At 35.7% G+C, this 20,957-nt stretch overlaps 1 protein-coding gene across 2 annotated transcripts in view; it reads right to left on the reverse strand.

Moving 5' to 3' along the window:
* Nucleotides 1–4,700: 4,700 nt before the first annotated feature.
* The window catches only part of LOC107569198 (tumor necrosis factor receptor superfamily member 16-like), a 33,920-nt gene continuing 17,663 nt past the window's right edge, over nt 4,701–20,957 (reverse strand). Inside the window, exons 4-6 of one of the 2 annotated variants that reach the window (XM_016255221.1) lie at nt 9,117–9,285; nt 8,259–8,419; nt 4,701–6,173 (exon numbers count right to left, since the gene is read on the reverse strand). In XM_016255221.1, coding sequence (XP_016110707.1) covers nt 5,845–6,173; nt 8,259–8,419; nt 9,117–9,285 — 659 coding nt within the window. In that variant the 3' untranslated portion in view covers nt 4,701–5,844. Of the gene's footprint in view, nt 6,174–8,258; nt 8,420–9,116; nt 9,394–20,957 lie in introns of both variants that reach the window. The other variant, XM_016255220.1, reaches the window with a different exon arrangement.

Genomic DNA, 20,957 nt, shown 5'->3' on the forward strand with positions numbered 1-20,957 from the left:
TTTGCATGTTTTTTTTTCTTCACAAAATGTCCCCACAAAGATGGCAATATCCAAATTCCTTGTCCTTGTGGGGACATTTTTTGGTCCCCATGAGGAAAACAGAATATACAGAATGACGTTTAAAGTATTTTTTAGTTCACCATAAATACTTGTCAGTATTGGCAGTTTAAACATATTTCAGAAACAATATAAGTAATTATAAAAATTAGTGCTGGGCAATGAATAATCACATCTAAAATAAACGTTTTTGTGTATATAATATATGTGTGTGTACTGTGTATATTTATTATGCATATACTGTATATAAAGACACTCACATTCAGTATATATTTAGAAAATATTTACATGTATATAATTATATTCATATAATTTATATCATATATTTAAACAAGCAATTTTTCTTAAATATATACATGCATGTGTGTGTATTTATATATACATAATAAATATACACAGTACACATACTCTACATATATTATGTACACAAAAACTTTTATTTTGGATGTGATTAATTACGATTAATCGTTGCACAGCACTAATAAAAATACATGCCTATTAAGATTAAGATGTACTTAGTTTGTACTTATGTGGGTCACAGAAGATTCTTAAGTTTAATCAGATTTAATGAAAATTTAAACTATAATACATTTGCATTCAACTGAAAATAACATGCAATTAAGTGTCTAAAAAACAATGCATTCAGTACGCACTTAAGCATATTCTTTTGAAGTATATTTTTTCCATAATATCAATTTTTTCTAAAGTTTCCCATAACGTAAGAAATACCAGGTACACACATGTGCACACACATTTACACAGAGAAATGCTGGCTTCGAAGACCGTTTGCTTAATAAGTCATCAGTTGTGTCAACACTTTTCCTAATACCATTTGTGCAGATGTAAGAACTACAGGTCAAATAGTGTTAGGAGACCTGAAACATCAGTATGATTCATCAGATTTCATCTTAAATTGAGTGATTTATTTTCTAAATAAATCCCTATGAGCCCACAGTGATCTGATATATATATAAACTTACAGCATGATCAAACCACTGCAGTGAGATTCATCCGTATTTTAGACAATACATTTTAAGCAAATGTGTATTTAAATTTGCAATTTCAGTCAAGCGTTTCTTTGGTACATGTCTCAGATCAAAATTCTCAAAACTAGTTGTTCAACCTCCACATCATCGACTCACTTGTGAAGATCATAAAAGCAATTTCTCAACAAATTGCTAATGCTTTGGTACATTCAATGGATTATGCATTGTCTGCTGTTTCCTACATCTTGTCTTCTACACATTTCTATTAGACTAGACTATTTTTTTTTATAAATGTGTTTATGTGAATACAGTAACTACTTTATTAGCAACATTATATTTTGATATGTAGTGCAGTACGTGTGACCTGTATACATTTGCTATGACTGTAGAAACTAACATGCAATATTTATAAATCTGATGTAACTGTACCTTGTCCAAAATGAAAATGCATGCAATTCATAAAACTAATGTTGTCCTTTTACTTCTTGTTCTTCTTCTTTCCAATATCCCATACACAATAATGTACAAATGTATACCTTTGAGGTTGATATATGCCATACAGAAGAAGTGGAACCTTTTTTGCATGTTTTTTTTTCTTCACAAAATGTCCCCACAAAGATGGCAATATCCAAATTCCTTGTCCTTGTGGGGACATTTTTTGGTCCCCATGAGGAAAACAGAATATACAGAATGACGTTTTCTGAAAATCGAAAAATGCAGAAAGTTTTGTGTGAGCGGTAGGTTTAGGGAGAGAAAATACAGTTTGTAAAGTACAAAAACCATTGCGTCTATGGAATGTCCCCATAAAACATGGAAACCCATCATTTTTTGTGTGTGTGTGTGTGTGTGTGTGTGTGTGTGTGTGTGTGTGTGTGTGTGTGTGAAAACATCAGACAAATGTCCATTTGCAATCATATTTAGTTTATTTCTTATTTGTAATAGTAACTGCATTAAAACTACTTTATGAATTCTAGTAAATTCACATTTATATGATACAGTGTACAGAACAGTAAATACATGTAACTTTCAGTATTGTTTCTTCCTGCGGAACCTGTGTCCAAATAAACCCAACAAAACATCTGCTCACTGTCTCATGCTCCTCATACTCATCTCACAATGCTCATCTACCAAGTGCAAGATTCAGTCTCTGGGTATTTGGGGTTTCTGAGCAACTCCATGTCCAATAACTGCACAAGTGTGACTGTCAGAGAGCAATGTGCCACGTTAGTATATCCGTCTCAGAGATATGTGCTCTGATATTGTGTGTAACACTACAAAAATAGTCTACAAATAAATTCAAACCAAAATGGCACATTTGTCAAATAATCAAAAGGATTTCATACATGAAAAAAACTGCAAAAATGTATAAAGGCTGAAGAACAGTGGCAAATCATGTGACTTTCTTTTAGTTTGTTGGGGTTATGGATGCAGGATTGTTTGATATTGACCTCCAGAGCAATAATTAAAAAAATCAAATAAAAGCAGTTATCACAAACACAGGAAAATTATGTATATATTGAACAGAAAAAACAACAACACAGACCTGATATTAATCTATCTAAGGTATTTGTTATACAAAATGTATATTATACTTTGTAAGTGCTACACTCTAATCTTGTACTAAAAAAAAAGATTTAAAAAAAATCACATCCAGAAATGGAGAATGCCTTCATTTTAAGATACAAATTACAGTGTGTTTGCATTTTTCCGAAAAATGTATGGCCATAGAGTTTAAAAGTGTCTTTCTTCAGTATTTAGGCTAACTGTAATATTCAAATATATTAATAATGTGCGCTTCTGCATTGCTTTTCGAACTGAATGAACATCACAAGAATCTATGAATACTGACAATCATGCAGCGAGAGAATTTTAATGTTGTTTTATATCGTTTGCATAAGCACATCAAACATTTCTCCCTTTTCTGACCATTTCCCATCCTTGTAAAAAAAACTTTATGAGTCCAAAAGTCTGTGCTGAAGTTCAGAAGATCAGCTAGTGCTTCCTGCAACCTCCATTATAAGGCCACTGATATACTGACAACTTAGAAATAATATGGAATAGTGATAGATGGGCATATCTCCACACAAACCCTGAGACATTATAAAGCCCTGGATATTTAATTTGAATTGATTTCTAAAGACAACAGTATCACCAATGTCAGTATTTGAACCAAATATATCAGTTGCACAAATTGTTAAATCGGATCATTTCAGTTTTTGGTACTATATCCATTAACATGCTGCTGAATCTTAGAGTCTAACATTACAATAAGCACAAAAGATTGAAATTGTTTGAGATGCTCTTCTAGATTCTAAGTCCTTCAGTGTTCCCACACGTTTTGACCAATGAACGTCCAATCATCCTTAAAATTCCCTGAAATATCCAGGTTTTCCATGACCGTGGGAACCCTGTATTTTGCCTTCAAAAGAGTCGCTTTTAATCACCCTAAACGCTCATATCAGTCACCGGTTAATTTTATGGGGAAGCTTGTTTCTTTGGTGTGTGTTTATAGATACGTGTCTTGTGTCTTTAACATTTGTCTATCTGGGTCACAGACTGCATGGCCAAGCACTTTTGTCATGGTGATGACCTGAGCCAGGTAGTGACCAGTGTCACGTTACCGCTGTAATAAAGAAAAAAGTAAAAAAAACAAAAAAAGGAAACTGCTATCATCTTTCAGCCGGACCACCAGGACAACAAAACCTCCTGCTTATTAATTCTATCTAGAATGTTCTGAGTCACCTGCCCAGATGCAGACAGAACAAACACTGATAAAGACAACATTAAATGAACACATTAGTGGTGTCTCTGCCATCGCTAATATTCATGCTAGGTTTATGGGTCTGAACAAACTTGGGCGAAAATTATACATTGATTACAATTTTTCTTTAATTTTTCTCAAAATTTGGACAAGCCACAAGACTACAATGTCAGAGAGATTTTGGTTTTGGCTCTTTTAACTTGGGCCAATAATCAACCACCCATTGGCAAATAAACTGCAAAACTACATTTTAATTACAGATGTACACTCTTAAAAATAAAGGTGCTTCAAAAGGTTCTTCAAGCGATGCCATAGAAGAACCATTTTTGGTTCCACAAAGAACCATTCAGTCAAAATTTATTTAAAGAACCATCTCTTTCTTACTTTTTTGTAATCTGAAGAACCTTCTTTCGCCACAAAGAACCTTTTTTTGAAACAGAAAGGTTCTTCAGATGTTAAAGGTTCTTTATGGAACCATTTAGAAAAAAAGGTTATTCTATGGCACCTTTATTTTTAAGAGTGTAGATAAGATGTAAAAAGACAAAAATATATATTATTTTGACCCACATTAAGTAACATTTTGGCTTGAATTGATTTAAATTAGATGAATTGATTAAGAATGGTATGATATAAATACTAGTTTGAATGTTTTTGTATTTGGGAAGAAATAGTTTTAATTATTAAGAATTCAAAATTTTAAGTTTGAACCAAACCATAAATTATTTTGGCTGTAACAAATTCTTTTCAAGTTTATCCTAATTTTTTTTACCCTTCCCTAATGTTTCTTTTTTCACCATTGTATCTCTCTGCAAAAAAAAAAATAATAATAAAAAAAAATATATATATATATATATATTTTTATATATATATATATATATATATTGACAATGTCTACATGACAGTTGAACTCTTACTGAAACATTCCTCTCTATTGCTGACCTGGAAACAATAAATGCAGTTGATTACTCATGATAGAGTAGCTTTAAAGACCCATTAATACTTTTAGTTCATCTATTTGCCATTATACTTCTAAGTTGACATTCAAATAAAAATTTACCAGATATTTTTACTACCTTTAAATTACAGAAAATATTGCGTGCTACACAATGTTTGGTCCAATCCAATGCTCTCTATGATGAAAATGTTCCTCTCCCTAATACCACCTGGCACAGACTAGCAATAGCAAGTAGTAAATCAGGGCTCTGATTTAGTTTACAATCAAATAAGCAAAAATCTGACAATAATGGCATCATAAATCTAGGTTCTTTAGCTAACATGACAGAAAAACTGTAAATTTCCACAATTTTTACAGTCTCCATATTGAGTGTTATGACTTCTCTTATTCATTTGTCTATGACTGGCTCTTCTCATACTGTATCTGGTTGTATTTAAAGCACAGGAGCACAACATCGACTGTGTACATGAGAGGTCAGGGGTCAAACTCTGACAGGATATAATCAGTGGATATGGTTAGTGGTTATGGTACACTCAATGCATAGACAATGACTGAACTGGCCACATTTGACATATCATTAGCATATGCATTACGGTATGCATTATGGATGTTACATAGAGGTTTCCGTACAGAGACAGACAAATGGATTAAAGAATGCTAAAAAACATTTTTTTAACTTATACTTAAGCATAATGATCGGTATGCTAAAGATGGATGTGGTGTGTAGTTTGTATTGTTGTGATGATGAAATGTGTTAAACAGAAAATGAATGATTTTGATTTGATGAGTCATTTATGGTGAATTTCTTCAGGAAAGACATGAATATCCATGTTCGAGTCCATATGGCTTTCCTCAAATTAAAGGAACATGCAAACAATATTTACTAAATTGTGCATTCTTTGCACACAGTTTGGCCATAATCAAGGGTAAAGGGAAACATCGCTTGAGTTTACAGCCTAACGTTAAGGATATAGTGATACATCAACTTCACAGGTGATACATCAACATCGGAGTATGCTGAAGGCAATGTAAGGTGTGTATTTGAGCGCTTGGGAGAATGTGTGTGTTTGCAAGCTCATGTTTTCTCATACGGTAGATGTAGCAGTTGGTTTTACTGTGATGCTCTGCGCGATATCCTCTCTATTGATCTTCTTCAGTGCTGTGCAAAGCGTATCAATGTTAGCCGAATCCTGGCTCGCCCAATGAGACAGAAGGGCTTGGATGGGCCTTTCTTCCTGCTTGAAATTAGCAATGTGTTCTTCTTTGTATCCCAGTAGACCTGCCAGGCTGCACCAATCGGTTTCCTCATTGGCTCCTGACTCCTCCCCTTCACAGGTATGATTGAGCAGTTTCTCAACCTCCTCCCGTGTGTGTAAGGGCAAGGAAAGGGCCGAACCTCCATCTATCTTGACCACTAAAACAAAAAGACTACATTTAGCCATTTGGATTAATGTACCTAATGTAAGACTACAAAATGTCCCAAACCATATTTATACCCATACCCTGTTTGTTTGTAGTAGTGGTAATAGTGACATAATGGTAGGAATTAGGTAGACATAACCACCACACAAACCACACAAATGCATGGAGCCTGGAGGCCTGGGGGCCCCTTGCTAAATATATATATAAAATTCTCTTATGAAACTCTAGAATGGGCAGCCTAATAGGTTCAAACTAAAATTTACTGTACAACTTGGATTGTAGCTTAAAAATTCTTTTTTTGTTTATATATGTATATTGTTTTTATATAAATTACAAATAATCATACAACTGCTGAATTAAACTGTTGCAGTAAATGAGCTTGCTTACTCAATATTTAAATAGTCTGGTTCAGTATATGCTACAAGCTGGTCCCGCAGAGTTCCTCTGAAACCCTCTACTACCACCAGCTCCACCTGTCTAGGGGCCAGGTTTATTAAATAGGGAAAATTAGCGTGAGGCTGTAAATCTCATAAAGGTGCCGATGGGAGTGGGAAGTTTTGCAGGGGATCTACTGACAATGAGCAAGTTAAAGAACAGAAAAACCAGGCTCATTTCCATAAGGATCAATGCAAACTACCAAGAGCAGAGCAATTTAGCAACTATCGCAACCATGTGAAGTGCAACATGGGTTAAGACATGATTTCTTTGGGCATTCAATTATGGCACAAATATCAGTAAATTTACTACCGTCAGTAAAATCATGTTGTATAATTTATTTAAATACTCTCCCATAAAGTTTGTGTCTGAAAGGGAAACTCCTACAAATGCATATGCAATAAGGTCAGCAGCAGTAACAGCAGCAGCAGCTTACACAGCATGTCCACTAAGACTAACATATACAGTTGTGCTCATAAGATTACATACCCCTTGCAGAATATACAAATATGTTCATAATTTTAACTAAATAAGACGGATCATGAAAATTGCATGTTATTTTTATTTAGCGCTCTCCTGAAAAAGCAATTTCACATAACAGTTGTTTATATATACTCCACAAGACAAAATAATAACTGGGTTCATAAAAAATTACCCCGTACAAAAATTAATCTTTATAATCTGTGTTGTTTCCTGGATGATCCATGACTGTTTTTCTGTGTTGTGATAGTTGTTCATGAGTTCCTTGTTCAACTGCCTGCTGTTCTTCAGAAAAATCCTCCAGTTCCTGCACATTCTTTGGTTTTCCAGCATCTTCTGCATATTTGATCCCTTTCCAACAGTGACTGTATGATTTTGAGATACATCTTTTCACACTGAGGGCAACTGAGGGACTCGTACACAGCTAATACAAAAGGTGGAAACATTTACTGATGCTCAAGAGGCCAACACAATTAAGAGCCAAAGGGTGTAAACTTTTGAACAGGATGCTGATGTGTAAATTTTTCTTATTTTGTTTAAAGGTCATATTTTTTCATTTAGTACTGCACTTAAGAAGCTAAAATATTATGTTTCAATATACAAATAATGTTTCCCAGAAGACAAAATAAGCACAATTTACCCTGATCATCCAATTCAAAAAGTTTAACTAAAGATGGATCTCAAAATCATACAGTCACTGTTGGAAAGGGTTCAAATATGCAAAAGATGCTGGAAAACCAAAGAATGTGTAGGAACTGGAGGATTTTTCTGAAGAACAGCAGGCAGTTGAACTGGACAGGACCAACGAGAGACTCATGAACAACTATCACAAAACAGAAAGACAGTCAAGGATCATCCAGGAAACGACACAGTATTAAGATTCTTAAGATTGTAAACTTTTGAACGGGGTAATTTTTATAAATTCAGCTATTATTTTGTCTTGTGGAGAATATATAAACATCTGTTATGTGAAATAGCTTATTCAGGACAGTATTAAATAAACAATAACATGACATTTTCATGATCCCACTTATTTTGTTAAAATTATTAACATTTTGCATATTCTGCAAGGGGCATGTAAATTTATGGGCACAACTGTATATATATTATTATATAATTAATTATCATATATATATACAGTATATGATTTAAGGGTTTGTACCTGTATGTGGAGGCCCCTGGCCCTCCTGTAAGCTCTGACCGTCCACTGAGATGCCGCTGTCACTGTGGAGTTTCTCTCCCTCAGGAGAAGGGGTCTGACTGGGGTTTGCGCTGCATGCTCTATTATTGGCTCCTTGCTTGTTCTGCTTACAACTGTTCCACCTGAAAGATATTAAAGAAAGCATCAGAACATTTAATTAGAAAATCAGTATTTATTTCTAACTTAAAATTGAAGTGTGACGTTTCTGCACCACTCTTCCTCCCCCTGCCATTGTTCAGACAAGCTTGTCCCACCCAAACACACCCTATTGGTTTTGCCAGAAATGGAGATGTTGGACCACTAAAAACAAGCAATGATTTGAAAGCACCAGGACATTCACACCCTAAAGAAACAAAAGCGGGTCAAAATTATGCCCTGCAGCTGTGATTTTAATATTTTATGAGCCCTTCCCCCCACAACCTCCATCTCTGTCTGCTCAGAAAACTAGCTGCCTTATTTGAATTTTTTTCTACATTGTTATCAGTCAGTAAAAACATTCAGTTGTTATTTTGCATATTTGCATATGCGGTCTTGATCATTATATTGCCAGATTTGCTCAAGGCTTTGAATGCATTACATTAAATCAGAAATGAAAGTTATGTTTTTAATCTGATCTGAGATCAGTGTCTCTGTTTTACTCCACATAATAAACAATGTGCTCGTGATGGATCAGATGGAAGAACAGCCTCGAAGCATTTTATTTATTTTTTTGCTTGTTAGTTTATAAATATAGCTGAACTAAAGCCTACATAGCTGTACAATGCTTTGTGAGTGGAGATGAAAACAGCTCAGGAAGAGAATGAATCTGGTCCTCCTCACCGTTTAAAGATGATGAAGGCCACCAGGCCCAACAGAACTGCAGCCAGTATAGAGGTGTAGATGGGAATGAGGTTGTCACTCAGCCCATGGAGTCTCTTCAGCCCAGGGTCAGCCGTGGTCACGCTCTCCGTAGGACTGTCAGGAGGAGACTTGGTTGTATACAAGACATCTGATGAAGCACGAGAAGAAGAATAAGAGGGAGAAGAAAAAGGAGGAGGAGAAGGTGTAGCATATGGAAGAGGAGAAGGAACGATTGAGCTGTTAGGAGGATCTACATCTGTTGGAGGAAAGGGGCAAAGACAAAGAAAAACAAAATCTGTTAGTTGCTAAAAAGAAGGAATTGGCATGAGAGATTTCTAAAGCAATTTAAAATTGCATAAATCATGCGGTTATTACAGAATATGAAAAGAGGTACAGCCATTCATGAAAAACAAGAAGAACACTTTGCTTATTTTTTTTACAGTTTAAATAAAACTAGTTATATAAATTATTTACACAAATATTTTTATTGCAACTGCTGCAATAATATTTTTGTGCAAATCATTCACAAAACCACTTTTATGTAAATTGTGGTATTGAGTTGATAGTTGAAGTTCAAAAAAATAAATATGAACAGTTTGCACGCAAATTCTATCTGCTTGAATAAGGTCGGGTGTGTTTAAGTTCTTTATTTACTCATCCTCATATTGTTCCAAACATGTATACTCAAAAGAAGACACTGTGAAAAAATGTTTGGACCCCATTGACTTTCGTTGTATGGACACAAACAGTTAAAACATTCTTCAAAATTCCACAGAACAACACAGAAACAAAATCATGCAGGTTTGGAATGACATGAAGGTGACTAAAAGATGACAGATTTATTTGGGCAACTATTACTTTAAGATCAAGTTAATTACAATATTAGCAGATCTTGACATGGATTCTGTATCTACAAAAAAGCTAATTTCCACAGAATTTAAAAATTTTCCACAAAGTTTGATTACTGAATAATTTGATTTTCTGTTATCTATTAAAAGAGTGTAGAAAAACTGTGGAAAACTTTACCAGATTCCATCTAGGTCTAGTCATTAGTTTCTAAAACAATCCCAAAATAAAAGACACAAAAACTTTCCAGTGAACATTGTAAAATTGAGTAAAAGCACATTAGTACTGAGACTGTTTTGTCTTGGCCATGTGAACTCTGTTCGCCGGCAAGCTAAAAAAATTATTCTTTTGATTTGATTATCTTTGATTCAATTGGGGGCCGTAATAAACAGGCTTTGTCCTGAGTCAAACCTAATGGACACTCAGCTAGTGCAGGAGACTGTGATTAGATTGGAGAGGTAGAAGCTCGGCCCAAGTAGGACAGGCATCCCCCCGGGCTACTGTGTGTGTGTGTGTGTGTGAATGGGTGGTGTAAGTTATACCATAGACAGATGGACAGACACATTGAAGATCATCAGATATTGTGGCTGTAGGGGGATGGGGGGGGGTCATTGGGGGTTTGGTTTTGGGCAAGGGCTATGCTTCAGGGAATGTTGAGTATGGATTTATTGATCAAAGTACATGAAACATTCTGGAGGGAATTTTGGGCATGTGAGCTAGTTTTGTGGCACGCTTAATAATTTACCTCATTCATGAAACAAAAGCAGAGGAAATTTCTGAAATGGTATTGATGCATTAATGTGACAATTTATGTAATATTTTTTAGAATCGATTTACAAAGAAATCGTGCTTAATGAATGTGAATGAATATGGGTGTTGTTACCCACGCAAAAGTCACTACCACAGTGTTGTTGATGCTTGCAAGGTGTTGCTACGATGATATTTAACTTAATGTTAATATTTAAAAAGTTTTAATGTCTTAAGACAGTATGCAGTTGCCAGGGTTCAGGGTGGTTGTTCAGGGATTGGTGTTTATACTGTAGGTTGTTCTAGGAGGTTGTCAAAGATGGTTTTAGGACATTGCTGTGTACCTTGATTGCAGAAGTATTTTTTTCCATTCATGTTTTTCATAGGAATCTTTAAAAGCTATTTGTTAAAGAGTTGTAATCCAAGAACCAAACCAACAAGCTATGAGGTGAATCACAATATTACATTATTATTTGAAGCAATACATACATTACATTACATTGCATAAAAAAAATTATAACAATTATACAAATTTGAAATTCAGACAAAAAGACAAAGGTACAAGACTGTGTACTTAACGGTGGGTGTGATGAAACAGATCTGGCAAACACTCCACTGTGTATTTGTGTTTGCAATCTGGAGAGCATCAAAGGTTTCTTTTTACAACATGTTTTTGCATCGTTAAGCAATGCAGCCAATCACAGACATATCTGTTGATTTCTGTTGATGTCATGACCAATCAGATACATTTAAGTCATAATCCACTCAATATGGCTCAAAACGCAGGAGTTTATTGTTCAGTGTGGAGTTTTGAGCGCTCCTTTCATTATAACAAAGTGTAGATTAATTGTGTAGTATAGAGAGCTTATATAAGAAAACTGTGTGAGTCCGCTATGAACTGAGTGACAGATTTTAGTGGCTATAAAGGGAGTGATCTTTGTGTGCTTTCTAGGCTATATTGCATAATTCATGCATAATTTTAATAATTTAAAAGTTTTATTTTTCATGCTTCTAAGAGGAACAGTGGCCACACACTGCTAGTTAATCTGTATATACTGTAAAAGTGGGACTCACTGTTGTAATTGCAATGATTGACATAGCGATAACCAATTTTACTGTGAATGCACTGCGTGTATTACTGGCACAGAAGTGTATGTTAGGCTAAATTTGGAACGATTTTGTCTCTTATCTGATTAATGAAGCAAAACATCTAATGTTGACTTCCTTTAGTTCAGGAAACCCAAACCCAATGGTAAACCACCTACTTCAAATATAATGCACACCAGATGAAAAGCGCAACAGCCCAACATCTAGTCACCAAATTTAATTAGGCAAAAAGTTTGCTTTAAAAATGAAGATAATGACATTGATGAGTTATGCTGTAAAAAATTGCAAAACGGAAAGAGCAATCTATATTATTACATTATATCTCTCTATATGAAGCATAGACCTTATTTAGTCCATAGAAAGACAAATGTATTGAATTGTGGGTAATGCAGTTTCTCACCAGGACCTGCACTGTTAAACATGGTGATTTAAAAATACGATTAAATAATGCAGACTGATGGCTTTAGCAAAAGCGAATACCATTAGTTACAGTAGTAGCTTTACAGCTCACAGTAGGTCTGTCTTTGGTCTGTTTATGAGTTACAGTTAAAAATGAATGTGATTTTTAAGTCTCAAAGTATTTGTGAAATCTAGCTAACAAAATATATATTGTGTGTTTGAGTGGTCCAGACGCTACAATAATATATTGGTTTCTAGTTTCAGGTCCCTTTTTCAGTGTAAAAATATGGGATTTTTATTTGTTCAAGTTTTATTTGTTGCTTGTTTAAATCACTGACCTTAACAGACACCACTAGTAATTATCTTGAAAACAATATTTAAGTGTCTTATGAGATTTAAATTGTGTTTGCAGGTATACTGCTCCGAAATTAAATTTTTCAATTCACATCCGCTCCATTTTCCTTGTGCAGTCTCTGAATAATATGCCAGTCCATAAGCACACACACACACACAGTGAATCATTGGTCAAGGGACACCAGACACCATCATAGACAGAGATGTTCTTTGTCAAGAAACAATCCCCCCCCCCCAAACCCCCATGTCTCTGTAACTCCTTTGCCTCTCCGTATTGCTTTCTTTCTTTTCCATTATCTCTCCATCACATTTCTCTCATGCATGGTTGACCTTTAGTCGGACGGTTATCCTCTGCTTCATAAAGGCAGAACTCACTCATCTACACAGTTCTGTCTTTTCCTTTCTAATACTCTGCTTCCTGCTCCTTTTTCCTTCTCAGTATTTATTGTTCTTTTGATGTTTCTATGTATCATATTGTTCTTTTGCATATTGTTGCAAACCCAGATACAGATGATTAGTGGCGTGAAAGTTGAAGGGAATTGCAATATGAAGTGGCACATAACATGAGAGAGGGCAATGTCAATGTGATTGGCTGATTACCCGTCAATGTGACAGACTATCATCTCAACAAGACCCAGCTTTCATGATCGTAAACGGTCCATAAATCGACCTGGGGTGCATTTTCCATACAAAGACTGCTTACCAAAGTAGTAGTCAAGTCAAGTCTGCTTTATTGTATGCTTTATATATAGTATGATGCATTGTTTGAGAAATTAACTCATGACTAGTTAGTCATGACTGTTTCCCGAAAATGTAGAAATAAGGTTACATCTCTGTTTTTTGAGCCACGCTGGTTCAATAAAATAGGACTGTTGTTAATGACAACAAATGCAGGAAGTAATTCTGCTAATTACTAATTTGTATTACGTCTTTATGGGTTTAATGCTAATTCTGAGCATTCTCTCAGCATTCTGGGATATTTCCACTGCTTTCATCTTCTTGGATATGCGGTTAAAAATTTTCAGTTTCTTTCCTTGCTTTCCCTCCTATGCACTTAAAAGGAGTTTCTTCTCACTTTACAACACATAATACCCCAATTATCTGCCGTTTTTCATAACATGAGAGAGAATAATGGTCCTAACATTAGTAACTGTCAAAAAATTCTCGCTAAGCTTGCACCTCACGCTATATATTTGTCAAACACCAGTTACTATATAGCAGTTCTCTCTCTATTATAAACTAAAACTATAACAATTACATACAACTACAATGATGAATGTAATAGTGTCCACACCAATAAGTGATAACGTCTCGGATACATATGTAACCCTCGTTCCCTGAAGGAGGGAACGGAGATGTCACGTCGGTGACCGACGAATTGGGATCTTACTTAGAGAGACCAATCCACTTCGAGTGTAAACTAAACGAGCCAATTCACATTGGCATTCAATGATTGCATCCAGCTGCCGCTGATCACAGCGTGAGCATAAAAAGGTGACCCGGCCACTCAGCGGTGGTACAGCAGCCGTGACGATGGGACGTGACGTCTCCGTTTTCTCCTTCAGGGAACGAGGGTTACATACGTAACGAGATGTTCCCTTTCAGTTGGTCACTCCGAGTCACGTCGGTGACCAACGAATTGGGATCTCTACCAAAGCGCCATGGATGCTGCCCCTTCCAGTGTCCTGTGCGAGCCGCCTGCGCCCCTTTGTGGTGTAGGCTGGGGCTCGCAACAAGAAGACCAGTCACTGTTGTCATAGCACTACCCACTCAGTAAGACTGGATAACACTGGGAAAACGTACCCGTTCCACTTGGAACAGAAACGTTGCGGAAGCCCCATCCTTCCCGAAGGAGGTTTTGGAAGCACTTACATATATGACATCCGTTTAGGTGCATATGGAAGATTAGAGGTGATTGTAACCCTCATGGAAATGGCAGAAGTCTGCCAGGGAAACACGGCCTCTGAGGCTATACCGTGGACTTTACACATATGGGAACCACTTAGGCCTCTACATATGGAACCCAGCCCTCTACCGGTTCTCACGGATTCAGCGAGTGAGGGCCTAGTGCCGGACGTTCTGCCACATCTGGCTGCCGAGGGGACGGTAGCAGTAGACAGTGTACAGTACGGACACTCTGGAGCAGTTTTAGCAAGCCGACACTAAACCGGGGCCTCTCAGCGCCTGTGTTCTCACCTCAACCCGTTTGAGATGAGAACACAGGAGGATACCGGCTCCACACGAAGGCTATAGAATCTAGTGAACTTGCCCCTGAAGGGAGTAGTGGGAACCTTCGTTTGCAGCACGACAGGGGGTAGTGCAGCCTGAAGTGCGCAACCCACTCGACAGGAATGACCACCGCTGAAGCGCCGTCTGCCAACACAAAAAGCTCCAGAGAGCGCGCTAGACTCATCACACACGAAGCGGTTTGGTAGGAGCAGAACGATGTTGTAGCTTGGCTCCGAAGTGGAAAGCTGGTATGCGTTGCACTGGCTGCCTTTTTATGCTCATGCTGTGAACAGCGGCAGCTGGATGCAATCATCACATGCCAGTGTGCATTGGCTTGTTTAGTTTACACTCGAAGTGGATTGGTCTCTCTAAGCGAGATCCCAATTCGTCGGTCTCCGACTTGACTTGGAGTGACCGACTGAAAGGGAACAATGTTCATTGTAAGTGTTCTACTGAAGTTATATTCTCGCAGCAAGCTTTAAAGTAAGGTGTAGTTGTGACGAGAGGGGCGGGGCCGAGAGCCGTGGGAACGGAGCGAGGCCGGTGGAGTAATTGATAATGAGCGACACCTGCGCCACTCACCGGTCTCGAGTCCCACGGAGGAGCTCCGGAAGGATACAAAGGAGGAGTGACGACAGTGAAAGACGAGAGAGGACCAGGCCTGGAGTTTATTTTGTGTTTTGGTTTTGTTTGTGCGCGGCAGTCGTCCGCGAGGGGCTGTCGCGCTATTTTGTGTTTATTTTATTATTAAAGTTTCTTTGAGTGTTCGCCGGTTCCTGCCTCCTTCTTCCCGACTTATGAACTTTGTTACAGTAGTGTATACATCAAAAGCTGTGTGAAGAAATTTACTGTAAAAAGAACTATAGCAACATTAATGGATTTTAGAGATTTAACTTAAACTTACAGTAAAACTCCATAATTGACCATTTGCAAAGAGCTTGATTGACAGGCGATCTGACCTATCATAACTCTGAATCTGCCATCTTGTCTGACAGCTACGACTGGAAGTTAACAATAAATTAAATTTTCTACCTATTAGATTGTGTTTTATTAATGTCTACACCTACCCCATTCCTAAACAATAATGCAAAAACAATAGTAATTATTGTGGTAAAGTGTAACAAAAATTACGCTTTATTGATGTGCGCATGCCCAGTAGCCACAGCTGTATCCCTTCTAGCCTTAACCACAAATCAGAATTAGAGTTAAACTTGAAAAAATGGTGTGTTCCGCAGTTGAAATAAAATACTTTCTGATGTTCATCCATGTTCATTTCGTGCTTTAAGTACATAGGGAAAGACAATTGGTTCACGTGACGCTTTAACTGAGGCAATACAGTGATCTGTCATTAAAGAGCCACAAAATGGTATTTATTGTTCGAATTTCTTTAAAAATGACAAAATTTTGAAGGAAAATTGAGGGAAGGCGGGTCTTTGCAAAGGGTCAGTTGTAGCACACAACACTAAAATAATGCCATGAACATTACTAAATAAGACGTAAATCCCTAATGTACTGTACTTATAACAAAAAAACTAAGAAAAAACAATTATTTAAATGTAAAACCATCAAATGTGAAGGGTCACACACTGAATTATGGGAATGTCATTTTTCGTTTTTTTTCACTGTAAATTATATGACTTGTTCATTTTCACTTCCAAAAAGGTACATTTCACAGGATTTTACTGTAAAATTACATTAAATGTCCCATTATATCTATTACAGCTTTACAGCGTATATAGAAAGGGAATTAATTGTCAAGCAATTAACTGCTTTTTCTCATGGCATTTTTACAGTCTTTTATTGTTAAAATGAAAATAATTTTAAAGTGTGGATTCTGATGTGCTTTCAGTGTTTTTATTGTTACTGTTTTATAATTATTGCTATAGTTGAGTGATTTTTTTAAAACTTCATGTTTGTTTGTTTATTAAAAGTTTAAATTTTTGTTATATTTTATACTTTTATGGTCTTTATTGCAACAGGACAGCATGTAGACAGGAAAGTAGGAGAGAGATATTGTAGGTGGCAGGATCGGGAAAGGTCCATGAGCCAGGACTCGAACTCGGGACACCTGAAGTGCAACAGCGCCATATGTTGGAGCACTTCCCATGAGGCTATTGGCACTGACTGTAACTTCAGGTTCATAGTTATTGTTTACGTTTTCGTTCTTGGTGTGAGTGGGCCTTTACAGTGTTTGGTCATTTCCAACATAGACTCAGTCGTATTTGGAATAATGGCACTAATAATGTTGTTAATTTTCATTGAAGCTGCATTCATAGTGTTACAAATCATCATACTGTACAGCATAACACAGTATGAGCAATAGAAGCGGATAGGCCTGGACAACCACAATCTCCTTTCTAACACATTTTATGGCATAATAGACCGTATGCGTGCATTACTGTAATCATGTATGCCTGTGAAAGCAAAGTGCGAAGGTGACTAGCTGCCTCATAATAGTCTAAAATGAGAGAGGGTTGGGAGAAAGTATTTCCTGTAAGCAAGATCTGACTGTGTCATTATGTTTATTGGGAATATACACAGTGACATGCCTTGTCATGCTGGAGAAGAGAGCAGAATATGTAGAGTGTTGTTCACATGCATGCATGTTCTCTGCAGCAAAATGTGATACCGCTCACAAAAGGTCAGTGTGAGTAACCTGAGATCACAGCAGAGAAACTCCATCTTTATTATCGACCACAAACGCCTCTGTACATATGCTTTCTCCCTCTCGCCACTAAATCTGTCTCCTGATACACATCTGTCTTTTCTTTTGCATTTCTGTTTTCAGTTCTCTTTTGTTTTCTTTCTTACTTTCAGATCTTTTGCTACGGCTCTTTCCTTTCTTGTTCAAATCCTTTTTTCTTTATCAAGTCTTGTTGCAATAGTGAGCCAGCAAATCTGTATGATCTGTATTGTGTCAACAGAGCCAAACTGAGCCCCTGTAATCATTGAGTTAACCTAGTCTAGGGTAAGTCAGAACTCACTGGCAGGTAGAGAAATCTGATCTTCTATCAGTACTTCCTACTACCTGATTTAATTAAGTGCTAATGCATAAATGCTGTTCAGTGCTGCCCATGATCTTTAGGGCTTCCTGTCAGTTATAAGGACAAGAATATTTCATTTTCTAAGACAGATTACACTGTAAAACATTATTGGAGTACCTGGCTTTTCCAAGAGAAAAAAAAACGATTCAAAACTTCTTCAAAACATCACATTTAATTCAATGTGTTACTTACCATTACTTACCACCTATCATTTACTTGCAATTTCTGAATAAAATATATAAATAAATATATTATTTAATCTTTCTTGAAAAAATCTCTTTTCTTTTTATTTGTTATTAGGATCCCGGCCTTTCGGTATTGCAAAATCTTTATTGTGCTTGAATGTTAACAAGTTAACACTTTATATAAAGATGACATACGTTACTATGTTTTACTTTGTTACTATGGTTACACACGTTACTATAGTAACAACAGTAAATTATGCATATTTAAAAGTAACTAGCCATAAATGATACACTAACTCTAATCTTAACTCTATAGTAAGCACATGTAGTTAATTAATATTACTTAGTACTTTTTGTGTATAATTAATTACACTGTATCAAAGTCACCTTAAAATAAAGGGTTACACTTTATGTTAAGGTGTTTTTGTTACAGTGAAATTATACATTTAAGTACTGAGTAATATTAATTAACTACATGTACTTATATGGTTAGGGTTAGGATTGGGGTTTAGTTTAGGGTTACTTGCATGTCATTATGCATAATTTATTGTATTATTTATGATAATATATATAAATGATGTATAATTTATTATAAATCTTTTAATAGTAAGTACATGTAACACGTGTAACAAGGGCACCATAAAATAAAGTGTAACCAAATATTTTGCCTGTTTTTTTAAAAGACAATAATTATTTTTATGCCATATTATTTTAAAATGTTATGTTATGACCAATAAATGGCTGACATAAAAATCCATAATATTTTAAGAAAATAAATAAAAAAACACAAAGCTGAAATCAAACATTATCATGTGCATGAGAAATTGATATTTTTTTCGTAACTTGCTAAAAAATTACAGTGTTATTAAATTATTAGTGATTTTAAAGGTCAATATTAAATTAGCATTACATGATGGTAAAATAAATTACAGTAATACTTTAGTTTAAGGACCAATTCCCACTATTAACTAATTGCTTTTTAACATGCATATTACTAGCATATTAATAGTTTGTTTTTTAGTACTTATAAAGCATGACCATATTTTAGATCCCTTAATCTTACCCCATACCTAAACTTAACAACTACCTAATAAGCAGCAAATTCACAGCTTAATGAGTCAAAAGTTGTAGTTAATTTTTAGTTAATCGTTTGCACTGGTCCCCAAGCTAAAGTGTGACCAAAATTACTGTAAAATAAGAAGACAGCGGGCAACCCCTGAATAATCAGTAACATGTAATGATCGATTTGTCAGGTATTTTTTTATTCATGATGTTTGATAAATAAATTTGTAGTCAGTTTTGGTTTTAGAATCTTTGATTATCTTCTTGCTTAAAAGTATAACATAATTGTGGCCATAAAATATCTGAGCCTGTCCTGCACCTCCAATCCTGGTTAACACAGTCTGTAACCATCAATGCTCATTAACTTCACCAGCCAATGAACTTCCATGCTTGAATGTCGGTGATTTCATCCGGACACACTCTTGCCGCACAATTTAGTGGGTGAACCTTGACATTGGGGTTGTAAAGGGAAGATTGTGAGATAAAAGAATAGATGTAAATTGTTCTCAACTGAAAGGATTCTCTTGGAAACTTTAGCTCAAAAAATCTTCGTAAGAAGCTTAAATTCCACACTGGGCATCTTGGAATTTCAATGATGTAAATACAGCCACAATCACAGCTATATCCCAGAAGGAGAGCAGGACAAAACCACTGGCTAAAAATTTCAGAAATTCATTAGGCAGAAACTGGCTTCATATGGGGTGACACAAGCTCAGGCACACGCCGGATCATCACTTGAACCCTCACATCAGGGCAAAGCGTTACGTTACCCCAGAAAACAGCTCATCGCTCCATCCACTAATGTCATAGGGCACATGCCAGACAGCTGGGGGATGAGCAGTTGTCATGAATGGACACACTTCATTGTCGTAGGATGGGGAGAGTGGGGCAAACAGAGGGAGAGATTGATTATTTCTGTCCAGTACAGACAGGCGTCTCGGTTTCAAGGCATACATTGTACTCGGCAGAGAGAGAGGTCAAAGTTAAAGAGTCAATATGGGTGATGATAAATCTTTAGGTTTGGATGGGAGGGATATTGACCAATAAAGCTCTTTTATGTGCTTCCACACATTCACTGTTGAAAAAAGCCCTCCACTGTCTCATGGCCACTTACAAATAATCAATCACAAGAAAATTGAACTATGAAGTTTCATTTTTAAAGTTTTAAGTCTTGAGGTCATAATACCTCATAATTCTATCAAAAAAGTATGCAAAATGTATTGAAATGATTCATTAAAAAAATATATTCTTAATGTCTTGCTTTAGTTTAGTCAAGTGTTTTATTTGTTTTCCCTTAGATTTCAATTCTAAAACTGTAAAAAAAAAAATTAAGACAATTAAATTACAGTAATGTGAGACATTTCTGTACATTATACATCATGTTGTATCTGTGGTATTGCCTTTATACTTATTCAAAATAATTGTATTACAGTAATGTGAATCAAATGATAATCACCTTCAACAGTGTTATTAAATTATTTGTGTTTTTACAGATTAACTTAAAGTGAGATGATGGCAAGTGAAATCACTGACAAGAAAGAAACATTACAGCAGACGAACCATAATATAAAATATTCACAGATTTTTCTTGTTTTAAATGTATAATGTTAAAAGTGTAACTGTATAAATTATAATTTATTGAAATTATTATTTTTTGTGAATTAATTTTTATTCTCTTGCAGCAGTTTATTAGTTTTTTCTTTATTTTTCTTTACCGTTGATTTAAATTCTAAAGTTCTGACATTATTTATACAATGTCATTACAATAATGAACAAAAACTGTCATTACTATAATGTCCATATTTTCATAAAAAATCATATTCACTATGTATATTATATTATTAATC

The sequence above is a fragment of the Sinocyclocheilus grahami genome, unplaced genomic scaffold, assembly GCF_001515645.1.
Source record: "Sinocyclocheilus grahami isolate Dianchi unplaced genomic scaffold, SAMN03320097.WGS_v1.1 scaffold1321.1, whole genome shotgun sequence".
Lineage (NCBI taxonomy): Eukaryota > Metazoa > Chordata > Actinopteri > Cypriniformes > Cyprinidae > Sinocyclocheilus > Sinocyclocheilus grahami.